Source organism: Thunnus albacares, chromosome 19 (genome assembly GCF_914725855.1).
Source record: "Thunnus albacares chromosome 19, fThuAlb1.1, whole genome shotgun sequence".
Classification (NCBI taxonomy): Eukaryota; Metazoa; Chordata; class Actinopteri; order Scombriformes; family Scombridae; genus Thunnus; species Thunnus albacares.
Genome location: NC_058124.1, coordinates 10,388,285 through 10,412,009, shown reverse-complemented (window position 1 = coordinate 10,412,009; position 23,725 = coordinate 10,388,285). Strand labels below are relative to the sequence as shown.

At 40.5% G+C, this 23,725-nt stretch overlaps 1 protein-coding gene across 3 annotated transcripts; it reads left to right on the top strand.

Moving 5' to 3' along the window:
• Nucleotides 1–6,084: 6,084 nt before the first annotated feature.
• Nucleotides 6,085–23,294, top strand: creb5a (cAMP responsive element binding protein 5a). Of its 3 annotated transcripts, none has more exons than XM_044336385.1 (11): nt 6,085–6,215; nt 8,947–9,013; nt 9,782–9,875; nt 11,440–11,549; nt 12,021–12,277; nt 16,412–16,538; nt 16,861–16,932; nt 20,674–21,033; nt 21,138–21,389; nt 21,475–21,583; nt 22,274–23,294. In XM_044336385.1, exons 2-11 carry the CDS (start codon nt 8,960–8,962, stop codon nt 22,408–22,410), a joined length of 1,572 nt encoding a protein of 523 aa, XP_044192320.1. In that variant the 5' UTR covers nt 6,085–6,215; nt 8,947–8,959; the 3' UTR covers nt 22,411–23,294. The 3 variants fall into 3 exon arrangements, with proteins under 3 accessions (XP_044192320.1, XP_044192321.1, XP_044192319.1); XM_044336386.1 differs by lacking the exon at nt 6,085–6,215 and adding an exon at nt 6,222–6,720; XM_044336384.1 differs by lacking the exon at nt 6,085–6,215 and adding an exon at nt 6,222–6,737.
• The last annotated feature ends 431 nt before the right edge of the window (nt 23,295–23,725 follow it).

Here is a 23,725-nt window from a genome sequence, read left to right as displayed (position 1 = left end):
GAGGAGGAGGAGGAGGGCTGGCTGGTGGGAGCCTACGTCACGACCTGCCTACCTGTTGGGATCTGTGCCCTCGAGGACTGTGATATGATATTAACGTCACACACTGAATCAAAATGTACATTTGCATGAGTTATGCTGAGATCAAAGTAACAACATCGACCATATATGCAAATCACGGAAAGTGTGTCTGTTATATGGAAGCCTATAGAGGACAGTGTTAAAATGATAATGCAAACTTGAAAATGAAAATTTAATTCCACAATAGCATGGTCATTTTCCACATATGTATGTATTATTTGAGTAAATATTAAAATTAAAATGCAATAATCAAATTTGCATTGTCACATACTCGTATGGGCGTTCCATGACCATATTAACATGAAAATGGAAAAGATGATTGACATTTAATTTTCAAAGTCATACCCCGCTGTACAATGGACAATATTCAAATGTTAAGTCAGATTTGAAAATTAAAATAAAATATAAACAATGTAACCTGATTTTCCATTTATGCAAGCAATATTAAGTCACAATTAAAATAAAATGAAAACAGCCTTTGACATTTAATTTGCAAAGACTTAACCTGCTGTACAGTGGACAATATTCAAATGCAAAAAGCGAAACAGCATCACCAGTCTATTGGATTTACATTTACATGTCACCATGCTCTTTTGGTGGTAAAATGAAAATATAAAAGGCAATCTGTCAGTCCTCTCATCAAGGCGGGTCTTCGATTAGGACATCACTTCCTTGTTCAGTGACTTGGTTCGGCCTTGCTGGGCCTGCATACCCAGTATGCCTCGCAGTCCAGTGAAGATATCCGAGGGCAATGGAGAAGTTTTGGAGCCAGACTAAAAGCTGTTGTAAGTTTGCTCTATGACTGTTAATATGTCACTTTATTAAGTTTTAATATTTTTCAGCCGAGAAAGTAACCGTTTTGATTATCAATATGTAGTCAGTTTATCCAAATAATGCTTGTTTGGAAATTTGCTGCCACATTTTCGGAGATGTGAGGAGCCGCTGGCTGGGTGAGACCAGCTGATCATCTCAGCAGCCCGACTCCTGAGATGATCGACTGGTCAACATCCAACATCATCACAAACGAGAAAGTGACGTCCTAACTGAAGACCCGCCTTGATGAGAGGACTGACAGATTGCATTTTCATTTTAACACCAAAAGAGCGTGGTGAAAATTTAAATGTAAATGCAAAAGAGTATGTGAAAATGACAAATCGGATTATTGCATTTTCATTTTCATTACATACATATGTGGACAACTACAATGCTATTGTGAAATTACATTTTCATTTTCCAGTTTACGTGATCATTTTAATATAGTCCTCTATAGGCTTCCATACTGCTATGCTGTGAATCTGATTTGTTTTCCAGATATTATCTCTTTGCTCCTGTTGATCAAGCCAGGCTGAATAAGTTGGGTTATCTTAATTAACATTTTTACAACACCTTGTGTTTTTGATTTTTTGGCTGCATCTCAAGCAAATAGTTAAAGTCCCCCTCCACTCATGAATGTGCTTTTCTTATTATTACTTTACTTAGATGTTTGAGCTTCACTGTGCAGAATGATGTGTGCAGAGTTTGACAATAGAAGACACTAGAAGACATTCATCTGGTGAAGAGGGAAAGTTTCTCTGTGCTCATCAAAAATCTGAGCTTAAGGCGTGTACCTACAAGCAGGATTTGTGACCTCACAACTAGTTTGGAGCCTATCATGGAGCTATTACCAAGAGAAGTCACATGTTTTGAAGATTCTGAAAATTAATTAGCTGTAAATGCTTCAGTTAAATATATATAAGGAACACGTGTTAATTCACAAATGCATGAAACTTTTTTTTTTTAGATGTTGATCACATGTGGCATATAATGTACACTACAGTATGACTGTATAGTATTTAAGAGTCATATCCAGGCTTAACTGGTTCTGTGGACCAACCAGTAACAAAACATTGACTAAAAGTCCCATAAGAACCTTAAGAGCTTGCCAAATAATAGATCTGATCATTCATCCAGACTCAAGTAGCAGCATCCCAGAATATCAGCTTGTTCTGAACAGGACAGATGCTGAAAACCCTCTTCTTTTTATTTTCACTATGGTAATGATGGATTAGATTTTTTCCAAACATTCATTTTCAGTAATGTGCTTAGCATAAATATCTTTTGCTGTATTTCTACTTTAATATCTTTGGTGTATTGTGTAATCACCTATGTGCCATATAAATACCTTCCTTGCTTTGACTTTTTGTTTCAATGAAATATATTAAATAATTGCTACATAAGTCTGGATCCAACATGTCACTGCTTTAGCTTGCAAATGCTTCATAACAAATCTAAGTGGACTTTTGGAGACTTTGTTTGTATCATGTGAAATTATTGTTGTTTATTTTCCATCACTGAGGAAGTCATCCAAAATATCTCAAAATTAAGGGGTATTATAGTACAACTGCCTGTGTGTGTATGTATCAATATTTAAGTTCTAACAGTTTCATAACCCATTGACAACAACATCTATTACATCCATAAAGTTTACTGATTAATGTTACCCTATAATGGCTCAGTGGTGAGGAGAGAACTTTGCAATGTGTTTATGTGTATGTGTGTGTGGCTCCCAGAGAGAGGAGAATGTCCTTAAATCACTGGAGTTGGCTAACCAGGGCCGGCTGGCCTGTGTTGGACCTGTTAATCGAGCGTTAAAATGGCCTGTCATAAACCACTGGCCAGTGACTTCAGCAAACAACCTTATGACCTGGGAACACACTCACTCTTTTTCTGACCGCCCCTCTGTCCACTCAGCCGTATGAAACAAACTCAAAATATGAAATACACTCTTATCCACGGCTGCAGACAAACACATACACAAACACACACTCACAACATGACATCACCGTCATCCCCCAGTCTCTCACACATACAGTACAGAAATTCGGTGACTTCATCAGCCCAACACAGATGTTCTCTCTTACACCCAAACATGTAGACACACACTCAACAAAAACATGCTCATTACACACACATGGTGTGTCAGAACTGTGACAGTGACGCAGTTGCCAGCACCATTACGTACATTAGAAGTGGTAGCATGTGTTGTGAAAGGAGAAGGAGAGAGAGGAGAGAGAGAGGGAGAGACACAGAGAGAGTTTATGGTGCATGACATCATCTGATCTGAGGTCTGTGGGTGGCGCGCAGTGTTAAGGGTTTGGGCTAGATTTCAAACTGGATTTTCTGATTATCAGCTGTGCTCCTTTTCCACTGAAGACACAACTCAAGTGTTCACATGCTGTAACACACACACACACTAGTGGTCTACTCTTGAGTGGAGTGCAGAGTTAGATGTAAATTTAACCATTGCATTACATAATCAGATGACTGTAACTTGTATACTTAGATGCTGTTTAAAGTATCTGTTTCCAAATTACTTTTCAAGTGCCACATTACTCTGAAATTCACCGATAGAGACAGTCAATAAGTGTGTGATGTATAGCCACAGTGAGGATAATGCTACATGAGGACTGAGGTCAGAAAGTTTGTTTGACCGTTGACCTAAAACACCATCATTTTACAGAGCAGGTGACATCAGGCTGTGAGCAGGCAGCTCTCTAAAGCTCCCAGTCTGGCTGTTAAAAGCCATGCTGAGGTGAAGATGCCAGATGGTAATGGCTGGTATAGCCACTGAGTTATTGAGGGAGTTGTAATCTCAGTGGCATTGTCTGCTCCGGGGCAGCAGCCAGAGACTTCCTGGCTGCCGTCATACACTTTTTAGTGTGTGGCTCTACTCTGCACAGACACACACACACATGTGCTGTAAAACATCCCTTATCTTCGCTGAAAACAGAACTCTGTGATTCATATCCACACGGGGGGAAGAGCTCAAAACACAAAGTGACATCATCACAACTTCCTGTTTCTTCTTGTTGCTATAGCTACTGGAATTTGCATACTTTAGGCCATTGGTGGATGATGAGTCAGTAGGGTTTGGTCCCATTTCGCACTTCAACCACAACAAAACTATACTCCTCTGTTCAGCTCCAGCCCAGCTGGAGCGCCGGAAAGCCTGACCAAACATGGCAGAGATATTACTGCATGACTTAGCTCAATGGAGATGTGAATGACCAAAATCCCTACTGTTGTTTGGTGATTTCATGGCATCATATAAATAAGTTTAACAAATTTCAAAACATTTGTTCTTGGAAACAAGGTCTGTAGTTGTTGTGTAGTAGTTGTAGTGAGTCTGTAGATGTTCAGTGCAACTTGACCAAAAAAACATTTTACATTTCATTACATTTTAATAGATGCTTAAATACAGCAAATATTTATCAAAAACTGCAAAACCATATATTTTATTATTTAAAAGGTCTCCTTTTCATACAAAAACAAAACAAATAACTTTTTAAACTGTTAGGCTTGTGCTGTATAAAAATGTGTCACCATCAGTGATCATCACTGATGACATCATATTTCCAACACAATGACTAGCAACAGTGAGTGTGGATGGTAACATTAAACCCAAGTCTATCACATTGTCTTACTGTATCACTAATGAAAACTTTACTAATCAAACAAAGTTTGACTTTATTGATCATATTCACAAGGGGGTGGGGGGGAAAGGGGGGGGGGGGTAATTAATTTTCTCATGAGATTTACTGATAAGGCTCTACTACTTCACATTTCCTCTCTCATTTAAATATAATTCAAATTAATCTTACTGTAGACATCCCATGTTTTCCCACTAACTTTAGTACAACTAAATTCAGGTACTCACTTTTTAAACTCAATGAACTGCCAACAGCTTTCAAGCTAGATTCTTATATTCCCCTTGGAGATTTTACAGCTTTATTATCTGATGTGTTTAAGAGTCTTATGATAGTTTTAATTAATTTGTCCTCTTTACTTCACATGCTATTTCTTGTATGATGGTTGTGGGACTAATATTTTTTTTCTCAGTTCTCTCTTGAAAAAGAGATCTTGGGCCACTTGACAAATATAATAATCATAATCATAATATATGTTATATAGCCTACAGTATATGCTGTTTCACTATGGCTATATATTTTATTATTTTGAGGAGGACTCATAATCATATTTCTATTCAGTTTCATTTGTCGAGATCACTTCGGTACAAAGAAGAACATTCAGACCAGCTGCCAGGAGTGATCCAGGAGTGTGAAAACACGAACATATAACACCGATTCTGTTTTCATTGCACTGGCTCCCTGTTTCCTTCAGTGCTGACTACAAAGTCCTCCTACTCATATTTCCTACAAATCCATCAACAGACATGCGCCTCCCTACCTACATAAACTGATCACACCACAATCCTCCCCCCTGCGCCCTCAGATCTGCCAGCAGCTTGCTCCTCCAGGCCTCCAGTACCGAGCTCCGCACCATGGGGGATCCAGCCTTCTGCTCTGCTGCACCATGCTTGTGGAACAGCCTTCCTAACCATCTGAGGGCAGCACAGACCCTGGACTCTTTTTTAAAAAGTCCTGAAAACCTTTTTATTCAGGAAGGCTTTTTCATCTTAACTCTTATTACTATTTTCTTTATGTTGTGTGTATGTTATTAATACTGTAGCACTTTGAGTTTCACTATGAATTAAAAGTACGGTACAAATTAAATGTAGTATTATTATTATTCTTTTGATTTATTTTATGACCTAATTTTCCCTCACCTGTTTACATTTCATAACAATACGATAATATCAAAATAAATACAATTACATCATTGCCCTCATAAAAGTTTTGAGAAAACCTTGGGGGCATTTGCTCATTTTGACGTATTAACTCGATACCGACACTGGGACGTCCCGCTTCTAGATACACACACACACACACACACAGAGAGAGAGAGAGAGAGAGAGAGAGAGAGAGAGAGAAAGTGGGGAGAAGAAAAAACCCACACTGGGTTTTTATCCGCCCACCCGGTCTGCCCCGTGTCCCGTCACGTTGCTGTCGGTCCCAGCATGCTGTCCCGTTCCGTCCCCGGGCCGTCCCCCTACCGGCCGGTGTCGTAACCCCGCCCCCCTCAATCCCTCTCTCTCTCTCTCTCCTCGTACGGGACCGCAATGATTTAGAAGTTCAGGAATCCCACGTGACGTCACCGGGCGGGTGATGTAATGCTTCTGTAAATAGATCGTATTGTAATCTCGCTCCAGTCCAACGTGGTTCCTCTCTGGAGCACCGCTTGTCCCTCTCTACTTGAAGGTAAGACACCGCAATTTACTTCCATTCACAAAACTTGAAACCTCCGCAGCTCTCTGCTCTCCTGACGCCGTCCTCAGTCTTATGAAGTAGTTGTTAACTTGTTATAGCTCAGGTTTTGTGTGTGTGTGTGTGTGTTTTTCTAACGGTGCCGGGAAGTAAATGGAGGTTTTTGGCGAGCTGTCCCGGTAAAGTCTCATCATCAGGCGGACGGGTTGAGCGTGAGTGTCTATTTGGGGGGTGTGACAGCACTCTCCATGCATACAGCTGTGCCGGGCGCTTGTTTATGAGTTGAACAGGTTGCTTTACGGAGCCGTTGGAAGGGAAACACACCGGGTCATGTTCTTGAGTCGCACACAGGCAACTGAAGACTCGCCTGCCCGAGGATTTGCTGGTCAGAACCGCTGTTAAAATGTGAGCTGAGCTCGATGTTGACATTCATCCATCGAACATGGGAACTTTAAGAGTTGTTAAGTCGGATCATTCCTGAGGCTGGACATTTGGAGAGGTGAATCACGCGCACAGGTGATCATAAAAGCTGTGTGTTGCCTAGGTTATGCATGTGTGTTTTATTATGTCATCATTAATCATCATTTCTGTGATGAAGCGCAATGACAGAGGAGGAGGCGGGAAAAAAGTGGTACAATTTAGTTTCCTCAAAGATTTTTTTTTTCCAACACAGATATTAATCCGTCTTCAATTGGCAATATGTTGTCTGGTCGGTTGTTGGATTTATGTATTAAAGGTGACGTCATTCTGCATTGATGTAACCACACTGACAGAAGGTTTTGCTGGAAATGTGCTGAGTCTGCTCATTTCGTTGCTTACAAGTGCTGCTTGAAAGAAGACAGGGATGTAGAAACTGTCAGGTGCCACATGAAGAAGAAGAAGAGGGAGAAGAATAAGAGGATGATGATGATGATGTAGAAATTGATATATCTATTTATGAAATATCAGACTATGAAATATTATTACTACAGTTGAGGCTAATGTACTAAATATACTGTAGTTACATAAGAAGTGTAAACCTATGACACCTCCTGTGTTTTCAACTGATTTTGTTTATCTATCCATCTATATTTATCTATCTAAATTTGCTGCTCTGGACACTCTTGCACACTTGCTTGCTCTTATCGTTTTGCAACACACACAAACGCACACACGCACATGCTCACGTACACAAACACACACCTATGAAGTCACCTCTACTTGCCAGGGGTTGGAAAATGGGGGCTGAGGCAGGTTCAAACCTGTCGAGAGTAGGCCTACAGTGCAGCCCTCCCTCTGCCACCTCCCACCCTCATTCCTTCTCTCTTCCATGCATTGTGTCCTCCTCTTTCGCTAGCTCTCTCTCTCTCTCCCTCTCTCTCCCACTTGCCCTTTCCATTCCCCTCTCCATCACCTTGATGTCACTCCCCACCCTCCCACCCCCACAGCCTCACCCCCCTACCCCTCCCCAACACACTTTCCATTTCTTATGGAAGCATGTACTTTTGCCCTCTCTCTCCCTTCTTGCTCCTCTCTTTAGCTCTCACTACTTTCCCATAACATCAGGACCCACTTTAGTGTCTTCTCAGCACTCACGCAAACTTTCAGAGTATGTGTGCACCTGTGAATATGTGTCCATGTGTCTTCACAGCTTTAGATACGCTCACTTTGATAACCAAATATTTAACAAGCTTCTCATCACCATCATCTCCATCCGAGATCGTCGTCTTCTTCTTGCTCACTACAGTTATCAGTGTCAGCCTACGACGAGGATGAAAAGTGAAGGAAGGGTCGCCCGTTTGACCTCTCGGTCTTCTCTACAAGTGTGTGAATCTTGTGTGGTCACACACAGCTCAGAGGAATGCCTGAGGTCAAGGAGTTGCAGGCTTGCTTTGCTCTCGCTGGTAAATGAAGGGCCAGCAGCAGTAGCACTTCAAATCAAGTCATAATTACCCCCCCATCACTGGCTTAATATCTCCTCTGAAGAGCTAACTGGGTCAGGCTCGGGTTAACGCTCTGCAAGTGGGTTTAATATCGTGCTCCATTCCACATTGGTGTTGATATTTTTATCCTATGATGACTTGATTTTCATGTAAGGCACGGCGGGCATGCATCCTATCATCACACTCGTATTATTAACTGATGCCCTGATGAAAGCCTAATTGTAGGCTGAAACAATTGCACTACACTTAGCACTTTGCTACATAATAACCATGAAAAGTAAAGATCTTGATGGTGTCAAGAGTTATATGACCCTTTTTGCTGCTTACGTATTATTAGTAATGAGTAATGAAAGGTTTTAAAAGCACAAAACAGATTGTGTGTATTACACAACTTGCCCTAATAAAAATGACTACCTATACAAGCAGTGCTGCCAGAACCCGAGCCAGTGTTTGTTGCACTCCCACTGGCACCAAAGGGATCATTTTCCTCAAGATAATGTTGCGTCTCAGGGCAAAAACATCCATCAGCTTTGGCATCTACCTCATTACGCGCGGCTTCCACAGTAAAGGCATGATAATAGGAGGATAACTGTATCGTACTAGCCTAGACTCTGTGATTTATCTGAGGGCATTGTCTCTGTGTAAACAGGAGTATAGAGCAGAGAACTGCAGGCTGCCTACTGGATGAAATCATCACAAAGTAACAGTGACCTGAGAGAGATAGTTCCCCACATACTGTACAGTATATATGTTAATATGTTACAGATTAATGTGTTCATCCCATTCTCTGTTTGTTTGTGCAGGCTTGTGTATGACATGAATGACAAACAGGACAGGCCTTATGTGTGCGGAGCCCCGGGCTGCTCTCAGGTCAGTTGGTTACATTGTGTTTTTTTTATGTAACGGCTACAATAAAAATAATTTTGCACAAAAAAATATGTGATTATCATTAGGGCTGCAGCTAACGATTATTTTCTTTATTGACTAATCTGTTGATTATTTTCTCGATTCATCCATTAGTTGTTTGATCCATAAAATGTCAGAAAATTGTGAAAAATGTTGACCACTGTTTCCCACAGTGGTGACGTCTTCAAATGTCTAATCTTGTCCTGACCAACAGCCCAAAACCCAAAAATATTCACTTTACTCATATTCATAGAGGACTAAAGAAACCAGCAAATATTCACATTTGAGAAGCTGAAACCAGAGAATTTTGACTTGTTTTCTTAAAAAAATCACTCAAAATGTCTACTAATCAATTAATTGACTGATCGCTGCAGCTCTAGTTGCTTGATTATTGAACCTGACACTATAAAATGATTTACTGTAAATGAAACAAAATGCTCGATTGTTGTAGAAAGGTCGGTATCACATGATTATTAATTGTGGAAACTATAACTGTAGTTATATGGGTCAACTCATAAGGGAGAGTGGACACACCAAGCTGATAATTATAGGATTTTACATTCATTGGTTGAGTGATAAATATTCTAAAATACTCAAACAACTAAGACTATTGTGACTGATAAGTCAGCAAGGAAGCATCAGCTGATTTAACGGAACATTTCATCTCGTGTGTCATGTCGCACAGCTGCATGCATCTCTTCATGTCTTTCTCACTCTGTCGGTGTGCTGCAGCGCTTCCAGTTAGAGGAGCATCTGATCATCCACAGACACAAACATGAGATGACCCTCAAGTTCCCCGCCATCAAGACGGATACAGCTTTTACAGGTGAGAGTGCACAGAGGAAACCAGCAGCTGCACAAAGAAAAATTAAGAAATAAGAAAATGTGCTACATGTCACTCAGTTTGGCAGCTGTTTGGGTTTTGTGTGTCTGTATGTGTGCGTGGTTACCTCTTTTCAAGAGCGGTGCTTGATGAAAAAGTGATGACGCTATGTTATACAGTATGAAATCAGATAAGCTCGATACAGGATTTCTTTCCTCAGATAGTCTGTGCTGTGAAACAGAGCTGCTCATGTTGCAACATGTACAGTGTACTCCATCAGATTAGACCAAACATACTGATAGCACAATCAGTGAAGACCCACTTTGATTTAAAAATATGGGAAGAGCTGTTTGGTTTTTTTCTTTATTTAGATGCTGGGCAGAAGTGAGGAGCGCAGGTACAGAAGATAATCTCTTAGTAGGATTGGAAGGATGTAACCATATTTTTCTAGACAGTTTTTTCCTCAGTGCATCAGGGTTTGAACATTAGGCATTAAATGTAAAAGCTATAAAACTATGAAATCTCCTGACTTTTAAAACTTTTTTTTTTTAACTCTTCAGGCTTAATTTCCTCCACAAGTGAATAGACAAGGGGTCACCCTGCTTTGAAGAGCTACTAACCCAAAGAGAATTTAATTATCTTGGGATTCAGCTGCAAGTTTTAATGTCCCCTAATGGCTGAGATGCTGCTTTGAAAGCCTTTTTTTTGCAATGATAAAAATAAGAATTTGGAAAAATTGGCTCCAAAAACTCAAAGAATGTAGTTAAACTCTTGCATGCACTTCATGTTGAAGTGAATTATCAATTATATGGTTCTCAGTACACTGAGACATTAAAATGGGAAAAAAATAGAGCAGATTTGCAGGCATTCAAAGACATAAAGAATGATCTCACAACTATTTGAGACACAGCTTCTCTTCAGTTCACCTATTCAGTTGCATTTAATAACTGTACGTCTGTAAATGTAAAAGCAGCTACAATGCTAATGAAGGATGCATGGTGAATGCATTACAAGTAGCTTTAGTCATTATGTATTTACCATATGTGGATCATGGTAAACAATGCAGAGAAAATGCATTGTTTACCATGATCCCGCCCGCAGTAGAGATTCATGTTCAAAAACACTGTCACGTGACACATTCTGTAACCATAGAAACAGCTGTCTGCCTGGACGTAAACATCAGCAAGACGTCCAACCTCTCCAGACTCTCCCTCTGCATCTGTCTCTCTCTCCGTGTGTGTGTGTGTGTGTCCTGCAGCCTGTCACGCCTCCTGCAGGAAATCTCATGTCTAAACAAAGAGCCCAGCTGACCTTTGACCCCCACATGTTTAGACAGCTCAAATAGACAGACTGATGTTATCACAGAGAGAGACAGAGAGTGCGGCTCAGAGGAGACTCTTTTCCTCCTTTTGGCATTATAACCTGGACGACAGTTGATTTTAGAAACAAATGAGCTCAGGCGGGACAGACTGTTGTGACAAAAGTGCAGTGATACATGAGTGTGAACCCCTTTCTATAAAGCATCTTTTCTGACATGTCCTTGTGCATTTGCATGTAATGCTTCCAGATCAGACTCCAACGCCAACTCGATTTTTGCAGAACTGTGAAGAGGTTGGTCTGTTCAAGGAGATAGAGGAGGAGTTTCTGCAGGCACAAGAAGAGGAAAAGAGCAAACAGGTAAATTTTACAGAAAAATATGAACCAAAATGAAGCAGATTTCCTTGTTTTTTGGCTACCTGTGGCTGAGGTGAACTCAAAAAGGAATAGAAAGCAAGAATGCTGATTTGTGCCTTATTGCTGATAGGTGTTTGCTTGTTAAGTCTGTCAGGTTAGTGTTTTGAGTGACAGTTGAGCGTGAGGGAGATAAAAGCAGTCAGACTCAATTAGACGACTGCAGATATCTGACCTGCTGCAGGAAAGACACACCAGGCGATCACATTCTCCCCTGTAAATTAAACAGCTAGGCATCAAACACACACACCTAAACAAACGCATGCATGCACACACACACACACCATCATCACAAAAAAGCACACCGCACGTGTGTGTGTGTGTGTGTGTGTGTGCGTGTGTGAGACGAGCATTAGATACTGCCCTTACAACTTCGAAATGGTCCCAGCTGTTTGTTGCTCCCGCTTCTCCCCACAGACGCTTTCTCATAATGGGCCGTCCTGTATGAACCAGCACCAGCTCAAACCCCAGCTTCAGCTCCAGCACCCACCCCAGCCTCAGCACTCACATCCCCAGCCACCGCTGCACCATCCCCAGACCCATCCCTTGCAGCACACCCAGTCCCATGGCCCCATGATGGGCCCTAGCTGCAGCCTGGCTGCCCAGCAAACTCTGTCCTCCTCCCAGTCCGGATCAGTCATCACCCAGGCTCCTTCCACCCTCTCACACTCAGGGTGAGTATGGTTACTGGTGTGCACATAACACACCAACATGCATCCGAATGCACTCATACAGTACAGATCCACTCATTCATGCAGCAATATCTATTTCCTTCATCACAAAAACACACACACACACATTTCCATTTAATGTTGCCTTTTCTCACTTTTTCTTCCTCTCCTTTACCCTGTCTTGCCCATCCTGTTTTGGAGGTATTATAACTCATTCTGTCTGGCACAAACTGGCATTTCCCCCTGCATAATTTATCACTGCACTAATGAACTGAGAGAAAAGAGGGGGAAAAAAAATCAAACATCAATTGACCGAGAGAACAAAGTTATAGCAAAAAGATGCAGAACCGCTGGTTAACACCCACTCAAACTCACTGACACTACCACCCCGCCACCCAACCACTGCGTCTGTTATGTCTGTTAAGACTTAGAACCAGACTGGAGTCTCTTAGCGCCTGTGCAGCTTCCATGGCTCCCTGGTTATCACACAGTTCAACAGACAGATTAGAAGAGTTCCTGTCTTTCATCTAACCAGCTCCCACCAGCTGCTTTCCTTTAGACATTTTAACTTTGAATTCTGTGGAACTCTGTAGACACTCTGTCATCTGAATGTCTGATTATAAATACATATACTGTACTTTGGGTTTAATGAGATGTTTCACACCAGTTTTAATTATAGCATGCTGTTTGATGAGAAAAGCCTGTTTTGGTATATTTTAGCCATGTCAAAATTAATTTATTCAGCTATTCACTGATTAAAATGCCATATGACTTTAGGGAATAAAAGATAGTAACGCTGTAGTTGGCAATACAAGCAGCTCTTAAACTGTAAAAATGTACATCACTGACGTTGTGTAGATTACATTTGAAACATTTATACATTCCACAATTATGTGCAAATTTTGTAATTGGTTGAGAACGTTTTGGTAAATAAAATTATAATGAATGTTTCCAGTTATAAGCATGTATAAATTATGTTCATTTTTATGAAACGGTTCTACAAAATAGAATAAAACCAAAACAGAACGACACTGTTTTTGCTTCATTATATTTTTCCTCAAATTTATATCTTATCAGTTACACTTAAAGTACCAATTGAACTTTATTCAGTGCTGGCACTTAACTTGAAACTTCTTTTAACACTTTCATTGTGACTGTCATTTCAGTTCCCTTTACTAATTATATTTCGACTGCTGCTTCCACTTATTTCAAGTGTTTGAAGTGTTGCAACTTCAAATTTTCAGCTGTGGGCACACTTGATTTGCACATGAAATTTAGTCCTTTCAGTTTTATTTTTTATATGGTTGTGTCTACTGTCTAGTTATCACCAAATAAATGAAATTAGTTGTGTCATTATTATATTTTTGGGCCATTTTATGCCTTTTTAGGATTGTAGACAGTAAAGACAGGCAGGAAGTGTGTGTGTGTGTGGGTGTGACATGCAACAAAGGTTCAACAAATGGATGTTGTGAGTATATGGTCAGCGTTGCCACCAAGGTGCTTCACATTTGTCACACTGTTCTTCATACTTTGGAGCTTAAGGAGCATTTTAAACTCTTCTTTTATCCAGACAAAAAAAAAAGCCTCCTCCTCCGTGTACCAACAGACAATTATTTTCATTATCAATTAATCTGTCAATTATTTTCTCGATGAATCGATTAGTTGTTTGGTCTATAAAATGAAAAATGTCAACCAATGTTTCCTAAAGTCCAAGGTGACGTCCTAAAATGTTGTTTTGTCTCAACGAACGTTCTATCTGGAATCAGAGAATTTTTCATACATATTTTCTTAAAAAATGACTCAAAGCGAATAGTCGGCGATTCATTTTCTGTTGATCGACTAAGCGATTAATTATCTAATAGTTGCAGCTCTATCACATACTATAGATAGACAAACTCTCTGTCACATCTCTGCGGTTGATTAGATTAGTCAAGGTACCAGAAGTAAGTCAATGCCATAATAAGCTCCAAACATCTGTCCAGGAGCAGACAGGACAAGACAGGACAGTGAGGAGCGAGTTGACAGTCGATTATAGTTCTGTAAATCAGTGCCAGCTGAATCCAGACAGCATGTGAGACAGCGAAACCAGCTAAGTGTTACTAAATGAACCGTGGATCAAGTGTCTGACTGTTTCTCCCACGTGTTTACCACCGGTTTCCATAGTGACCTGGTCTCTGAGTGTCTGGATGTTGGCCCAGTAGAACTGTTGTGGTTACGTTAGGAAACGCTGTTTTGGTTTGTCTGTACTTTGTTGTACGTTAAACGGGCTGCATACTCCAGATTCAGTGATGACATCATTACCGATGACCTCAGCACAGCCACGGAGGCCCACACTGTCCGATTGGCCGATAGCCAGGGCGGTTAGGTCAGCACATGGCATCCTGGGTCTCTCCATCCCCCGCTGTGATCCCTCAGCTTCCCTCCTCCTTCTCAAGCTGTCACGTTTTTCCATATCTGTTTTCTTTCTGTTTTTTTTTCATCTCATCAAGCTTTCCATTGTCATTGCTTCACCTCAAACCTCTGTTTATGCTTTTTTACTCAAATACAATAACATTTAGAAATTTTTTTCATGCAGTGGATGCTTTTGTCCAGATTTATTTAGAGTGTTTGTTCACCCAAATGACATAACAGCATATTTTCTCACTTACTTCTAGTGTTTTATAGCCATGCAGATTGTTTTGGTTTTAAGTTTTTTAAATATTTACCTCTGACATTTCCCTTTGATAGCATTGAAAAATTACATTTAAAAAGTTCAAAAACAGTCATCGTTTCCATTATTCTGGGTAATCCACAGAACACACTCCTAACAGTTTTTAAAGGATTTCTTCTGTAGAAAGTAGTTCCAGAGAAAACTGTGCATAGGAACAGAAACTTTGTTTCTGAGAAGACACATTGTGTTGTATTTAAAATATATTTTTTAAATGCTTTGAACACCACGTTCAAAATTCCAATCACCTCCGTTGTATTGAGGTAGAGGCAGAAATCTCCTGTGGTGGAAAGTAACTAATTATATTTACTCAAATACTGTAAGTACAGTTTTGAGGTATTTGTACTTTACTTGAGTATTTCCATTTTCTGCTTCTTCATACTTCTACTTAACTACTACCATTTCAGAGAAAAATATTGTACTTTTTACTCCACTAAACTTATCTGACAGCTATAGTTACAAGTTATTTTACAATAAAAATATTGGATTAGTGTATAAAACACAATGCACTGTTAAAGATTAAACCAGGTGGTGTCCAACCTTTTTGACTTGTGATAAAAACAAAGTCTGTAAGGGCCCTGGTCATGTTGCAGATCAACAATAGGTCAGTCAATATGTTGCTGAAGTTGAAGTTCCACCAAAGAGTGATTTCTCCTCTAAACACCTCAGATGGTTTCATTTAAAAAGCTGTTTGAGACTCAATGTGGTGAAATCATCTAGTATTTTGAGCAAAGACTAAAGAAAAATCCAAACACGAATATAAATTTGTGTAGCAGATTTTTGTTTGGAAGGGGCCCAACTCCCGATTTAACTACCCAACTGTTTATAAAGTAGTTAAAACTAGTCACACGTGGACCCACTACAACTGTAACTGTAAAATGTTACTTTCACATTAATGCATCAATATTAACAGCATAATGTTATAAATAATAGAATGATGACCGCAGGGGTAGGGTACTTTTATTTAAGTAAAACTTTGAATGCAGGACTTTTACTTGCAATGGATTAATTGTACATTGTTGTACTGGCACTTGAGTACTTCTTCTCTGACTAGATACCACTTGGGGTAAGTAAGACGATAAGCTGAGTTTAATCTTTCTTTTTGAATTTTTGTTGTACCAACTTTTTAAAGTGTGACATCAAGTCGATATTAACCTAATCCCTCTTTATCACTTCTTCAATTTATGTCATCCATTCATCCATCGCTAGTTCCCGCACAGACATTTTTAATTAATTTCATATATCTCAGTCTCACCTCCATCTGCCATCAAGACCCGGCTATAAATGTTTCAACTTGCACCTCTCTCAACCCGCATTAGTGAAACTTTAGCTGTGTGTAGCTCTCTGGCATAACCCATCCCTCTCTCTCTCTCTCTCTCTCTCTCTCTCTCTCTCTCTCTCTCTCTCTGTCTCTCTGTGGCTGACCACAGGCCGGTTCCTGGGCCGCTATCCTCCCTCCTCCACATGCGGAACAGACACAGACAACCGCTGCCAGCCTCCTTGCCTGGCACCCTGCCAGACCCCGCCATGCAAGGGGCATCTGCTCAGCACATGCCCGTAAGTACGAGAGACGGGGGGGGGGGTTTGTCATGCTCAGGCTCACACACACACATACAGCCGCATTCAGACATGCATGCATTATGATTTATAGATGCAAGTATAGTGACCAAAGTGGTCAAGATCCCCGAGTTAGAAATATTCATGGCTGACAGAAAAATTCACTTCACTCTTGTGAATGAATTAATTACAAGTGTCAAACTCCAGATGGATGTGACCCTGTGGGGAACTCTTCATACTTAGGTTAAGTGCGTGCTGAAGCTTTTTCTTGTCACGGTTGAAAGGTTATTTTTGTGTCAATTTTTTTTTCTCTCTTCTTCAGATGGAGAAGCAGATGTCTTGTGTAATGGGTCTACCAGGTCCTGTACACAACCCCTCCTGTTCCTCGCCGCAGGTACAGACCAGTCAGTCTGAAGCAGATATTTTCTTCCTGTGTTTGTAGATAAGTCCTTCCTCCTCTGGTAATAACATTATGCCTCGTTAAAGACTGTGTCTGTATGATCTACTGAATGTTTATAGTAAAGGATAAGTCTAGCAATATCCTGTATTTATTGTTAACAAATCCCATTAAATGACTAACACCTGCAATGGATTGATCCTCGTAAAAAGCAAACATAAGTCTTATATAGCTCATTTTGATTTGCTATAGGGCTCCATTGTTGTCCAAAAAACTATTAAAAACACATCATGGCATCGCACAACTGCACTGGGTGACATGTTCTTTCATTACCGTGAACATCCCACAAACACCATGGTGAAAATACTCACCAGCGCACCAAATCTACCACTGAAAACTGTCCCAAATGCACTATTTATCCTGTTTGAGTAATGTTTGCTAAAAAATACAGTGCCAAGCTGTTTTAGGAAATTATTTTTAAAGTAATACAAGTATATATTCACGACCAATGTTTAAATAGTTACATCTTCAGTAGGAATGAATTGCCACAGACAGACACATGTTTGCTTTTGTCTTTTATGGGATTTGTTGACAACAAGAAAAATATTGAACATTGCCAACCTTACCTTTAGTTTCCAATCACTTCGTTTTGAAGCATTTACCTTCCTTTCCGTCGTCAAGCACATCTTTTCTATTCCTACTCTAACATGAGGATTCAATTATTTCCACATTATTTTAATCTTGGTACTGTTGAAAAAACAGATGAAACTGCACTTAGAGAATGATGTGATGTGACACAATTTTACTCTGTGACCCAAAACAATGACATTTGTTGAATTAACAGCTTCTTATGACAAGCAGAACCAGGTTTTGTTGCACATTTTACTCACACTAGATATTAAGTAATGTTTTTTAAAAAAAAAAAATGTTCAGGATGAGATGGATGACACAGAATGGCTGATATTTTGTGTGATCTTTCAGAAAAGGTCCTATTTATTGTGCAACTCTAAAACACACTCTTCCACACATTCTGCCTTTGGCTTATTCCTTTGTAATCAGGATAGACAGGAAACAGAGTGTAACTCTACACTCTCTCTCTCTCTCACACACACACACACCACAGGAAGTCACGATCTACATGTTCTCCCTGACTTTCTTGGTTGTTTTATTTTCCTTGTGTCGACATGCTCTCGATCTTCCCTCTTGTAAATTTTACATTTCCTCTTTCTAGGTGCATGTAGTATGAATTGTTTAAAGTATGTGTGCTATCAAAGGCAACTTCAGACGGAAAACTGTGAAATCGCCTCGCATCTGCACACATTCACACACACATACACAGGTCATGACTTAATGAAAAGTGGTTTCGGGTTTCAGAGCCACTCAGGGCCGCAGGTTCAAATCTGAACTTCTTTCATTCTGTTGTTCTCATATACACACAAACACACATTTTTCCATAGCTACTATTATATATATTGTTATTTAGTCTTGTTAGTTGCTTTTCCAAGGTGTGAAACAGGACTCTGCTTCTGTAAAAAAACCACAGACGGTGTATTAACATGCCTCTGTTGCACAGTAACTCCGCAGTCAGCTCAAGTGGAAAGTAAACGTTTGACAAGTGGATCAGAGTTTCATGTACAGTTTTTGTATCTTCATTAACTGATCCAACCAGACAGAAATATCAACGTGGTGTGTCATCCAGGCCAAGGAGATCCATGATGTAATCACAAGCCTCAGTGTCAGGGTGTTTCTATGTAGTAAACAGAGCTGAAATACTCGTGTCCTGTCCTGTTCAGTGTGTGCGGCTGTGCGTGTGTGTGTGTGTGTGTGTGTGTTTGACTGGCAGCCTGGCTGGCTGGTAAAGCTGGCACAGACAGCTCGGTGACCTCATCCTTGGCAGCCGCTAAATGTGCTCCCTTTTTTCGTCTCTGAATGGTCGAGAGGGGTGGGGGGGTAGGGGGGGGGATCAGCTTCTTCTCTTAAAGAAATATTGTGTAACAGGGAGCAGATAGCAAAATTGCCAGGGAGGGGTGGGGTGGGGGGGGTGGGGTGTGGGGGGGGTGATGTCATGCTCCAAACATGACCTCTCCCTCTCTCTCTCTCTCCTCTGCTGGGTGTAGGAGAAAGGTGAGATGAGGTTTAATTTAGCTCTTACAGTGTGTTTAGTCAGATGATATGCGGGAATGATCAAGTGTGAAGGTATCAAGCTGCAGACGGCAGCATTTATTGGAACACATTATCCCTCTTATCTACAGTTGTCTTCACGGTTGCAGATGATTAGGAGAAATGGCGATGCAGAACTCAGCGGGGGGTGGGGGGGTTTCGAGAGCAGTCATTTACTGTGTTGGTTTTGTCATTTTGAGATGTTTTGCTGCTATAGATGAAGGATACTGTGGGTATCTAGAAAGCGGATCAGCTAATTAGGATAAATACTGTAAGTGAGGCTTGTTTGACCTGAAGTGGCTTGTAGGTTAAGGAGCTGATCTGCTGTTACTAATTTAGCTGTTGGAGGGGTCAAACACACCCCAGACAATATGAGATGAGATGGAAAATCACAAGCTGTTGATATTTACTGCTCCATTTGTGTCGTGTCAACTCAAAAATGACTGAGTAAACCTGTGGGGAACATAGTGACAGTGAGAGGCAATATTTAAATGAAACATAATGTATTTGAAACATGTTTGTTTCATGTATTTTCTAATTTGTTTGCTCTGGGTTAAACATGTTCTTCAACAGGTATTAAAGTGCTCAATACCATTGCTTTTAAGTACAAAAGTTGCCCTTTATTAAATGATACACAAAAAGATGTTTGTGTTTAGCAGCAGTTAACAGCAGTTTCCAGAAATAATACTTGAGATTTTTTACTTTATTTTTGCAGTAACTTGCTTCTATTTAATGTCAGCAGGAACCTAGATATCCCAGCACGCACCTGGCTATTTGGAAATCAGATGCAATTACTCATCTTCCTGTTTTTTTATTTAGGGCTACAACTAATGATTATTTTCATCCATTAATCTGCTGTTATTTCCTTGATTAATGGTTTTGTCTTTTAAGTGTCTTTTTGTTTTGTCTGACGACCAAAAGTCTAAAATCCAAAGATATTCAGTTTACATGTGATATAAAACACAGAGAAAGCAGCAAATCCTCACATTAGGGAAGCTGCAGCCAGAGAGTGTTTTTGCTTCGAAAAGACTTGAAACAATTAATCAGATATCAAGATAGTTGTAGAATTTTCTGTTGATTGACTAATTGATGGACTCTATTCTACTTTAATCTCCTGTTCAATACCACTCTTTGATCTATCTCAGGCTTGAATTTGGTTGTTCAACTCTACCATTCCTAGAGGCCATAGTAAAGAGTGGAATGTGCAATTTAGATGAGATGATGTGAAAATATAGTTATAATGAGAATGTCAATTACTGAAGCTCCAGTGACCACAGTGTTTATCTTTCCATTTTAAAAAAAGTACAGCCCTTTCTCTCTGTGGGTTTAGAGCTGGCTCACAGCCATAGCCGTTTTTTTTCTTCTTCTTCTCTTTATATCACCGGTAGTATAAAATACAAAAAATAATTGCAAGAACATGAAAATATACTGGACATTTTGTGGGTGTACTGAATTATGAATTAATTGCAATAAAAGTATGAAAAAAAGAATTGGCTCACAGCCAAAGTAATACTAGCAATTATAAAGTCCCTTAAATTTTTAAATCTGTAATCTTTAAATCTTTTTATCTCTCCTTAGAGATCCAAACAGACGATGGGCCATCATTACCAACAACACCACCCAGGAATGGTCGCCATCAACAACCCTGTGACATCCATGGGTCACATGATGGAGATGATGTCACAGCGCCAGCAGGCACCTCCGCTACAACACCACCACCAACCACAACATCATCATCATCATCATCCGCAGCTTCCAGCTCCACCCCTCCCCTACCAACAGCGATGTCACGCTCCTCCTCCACAGCACCTGGGCAGCTCCCACAGCCACCAGCTTCACCAGCAAGCCAACGTACCACACGCTCAGGCTCACCAATCACCACCTTCCCACTTGCACCAGGGCTCACCACCAGCACCTCCACTGTCTGTTCCCACACAGGTATGATGCTTTATATTTACTGATCAGCTTAATGATGTCACAAGCAACACCTTGTTCATATTTCTGCAGTCAGAGGTGACTTTAAAAATGTTATTTGTTTACAGCATTCACCGGTGCCACAGCAAATGCAGCCCTCCCAGCATGCAGTGCAGGCAGGCGGTAGCTGCAGTGGTGGAGGAGGAGGAGGCGGCAACCGGCGCAGGAGGTCAGCAGAGCAGGACCCAGACGAGCGCAGGCAGAAATTTCTGGAACGTAACCGAGCCGCGGCCACCCGCTGCCGGCAGAAGAGGAAAGTGTGGGTGTCGTCGCTGGAGAAGAAAGCTGAAGAGCTGACGCACACAAACCTGCAGCTACAGGTGGGACACGCTCTATTAACTAACTAAGTGTGAACACAAGTGCAACTTGCAGTTCAAGGATGCTTATTTCTCTGTGTGTTCCCAGAACGAGGTGACGTCATTGAGGTCGGAGGTGGGTCAACTGAAGCAGATTCTGCTCACCCATAAGGACTGTCCTGTCACCGCCCGGCAGAGAGAGGCACAGGGGTACCCCAGTGAGTAAAACCCCTATCCACCCTGCTCCCCTCTCTAGAAATCTCAGCAGCTTTTCCAGACGCCTGATACCAATCATCTCCATCCATCACCGAGGGTATAATTTAGATACCTTATATGTGCACATAAGGGGATACTCCATGGTTACATTTTGTCTTGTTATAACAAAACCACCCCTCAACGCACAGGGACCTAAAACTGTATCTTACCATGTGCGAAAAAACACAGCACTTAACCCCATAGTTTGCCCTGGCTTTGATGGTATTTGAAATACATTAAACAAAATACAGACCATGCCCATCTTGCACTCCAGGCAGGCTAAAGTTAATGCTCAACAATTACTGAACCTGTAACTGACCTGAAAGGAAAGATATATTTTTTAAAAACACACTGCACCTTGTGGCTTAAATGGAAACAGCCATTATGTTTTAAGTGTTGCGCTTCAGAGAACAAAGAGGGATGCAATATTGGTATGTGTTGGTATATTCATATATTTCTATTGTTGTCTTTTTACCTGTCTGTACAGTATTCATTTGTTAAAATAAAAGAGATATTTTCCTTTAATCTGAACTGTAAAAGGGTTTTTATTCGTTTGTCGCACATGCACGACACCCACCCACAGAGGCACACTCACAGAACGGACAATCCACACAGGATCAGTGACTTTGATTGACAGCTGTCTCTGTGTCCAGCTGCAGAGGTGTGCCCAGGAGGAAGTCCCACCCCTGTAGATCCTGGGTCTCAACTGCAGGCCATCCAACACAACAGCATCTCCACCTCCTCGACCGCTGGAGGCGACACAGGGCCCGACCCCCAGCCTGGATGCTAGCCCGCATCGTATAGAGGAGGGGGGGTGAGACTGGATGACTGGATGAAATATGTTTCTGTCATAACTACACATAAGTCTCACTGAGCTGTGGATCCGTGCCTCTTTACATTGTACGCACTGAACTGGATAGGTGAATTTATGAATCAGTTTTTTGTTTTTTTTTTCAACATTGTCATCTTTTTCTGGTGTATGTTGTGGAGGTGCAAAAATGACATTTTCTGAAAGCCTTGTTAAAAACTGTGATGGTTACATGGCAACTGGATCCTGTGTTTATTCAGAAAATGTCTGCTTCTGTTGACAGCAATCTCACAATTGCCTGCTACCCACTGACTATTCAGACACACACACACACACACACACACACACACACACACACACACACACACACACACACACACACACACACACACAAACACACACAAACATAACACATCATTTCAGTCCCTCTTGCTCTTATATCTTGCACTAATTTTGAAAGACAAATCCTTTATACTAGTTAATATTTTTAATAGCCAAATGCAAGTGCACACCTTTTGCCTTCTCTTTCTCTTCTCAAAAATACATATGTATTTTTCTACAAATAATTCAAATTAAGACAAAAAGGGTTTATTTTAAGATTTCAAATTCATTGTATGTAAATAAAAATCAATCAAACCTGCGTCTGTCTCGGAAAGCCATTTAAAACCTGATTGTACAGTATTTCCTTTCAGGGTCTTTTTTTTTTAACACAACTGCTCTAAAACACTAAAATATCTATGAACTGCACTTCATGACTCAATCCCTGTCTGTTTCTTTTAATTTACACTTTACACTTAAGTTACTCTTTTTGTACTGTAAAGATGTTGACAATCGCTGTAAATCTAATGCTAAAATAAAAACTCTTATTCTGGTATCTCCTTGTGGTTATTTATATCATTTATAGAGAACCTAATCTTCTTTATGTAAAATGTGTCACTATTTTTTGACACAGTGAGCCAGTGGTTGTGAGTAGTCAGAGTACTGTGATCAGTTTGATTCTGTATATACAGTACGTCTAGTCTGCCATCTAGTGACTGGTGGTTGACACTAACTGGAAGGGTCAGTAAAGTAGATCATAGCCTGTTTTATGTTTGGCCAATACAAAGGCATAAGTATTTCTCTTTATATAATAAATAAAGAAACAATTAATGTATCTTCATTTGGGTTTAATTTGACTACATTTACCATCAGTAAAGGAAAGTGTCCCACACTTAAGGACGTAATGTTAGTAAGATCTGTAAATAACCGACTCTGCTCTGCAGAATATTGAATCTCAGACGTAAATTCTGAGTAAACT

Bases quoted from the DNA above. Each gene is read 5' to 3' on its own strand.
- creb5a (XM_044336385.1), top strand. From the start codon at position 8,960: ATGAATGACAAACAGGACAGGCCTTATGTGTGCGGAGCCCCGGGCTGC. The intron at 21,390-21,474 runs GTGGGACACGCT...GTGTGTTCCCAG, and splicing joins ACACAAACCTGCAGCTACAG to AACGAGGTGACGTCATTGAG. The intron at 21,584-22,273 runs GTGAGTAAAACC...CTCTGTGTCCAG, and splicing joins AGAGGCACAGGGGTACCCCA to CTGCAGAGGTGTGCCCAGGA.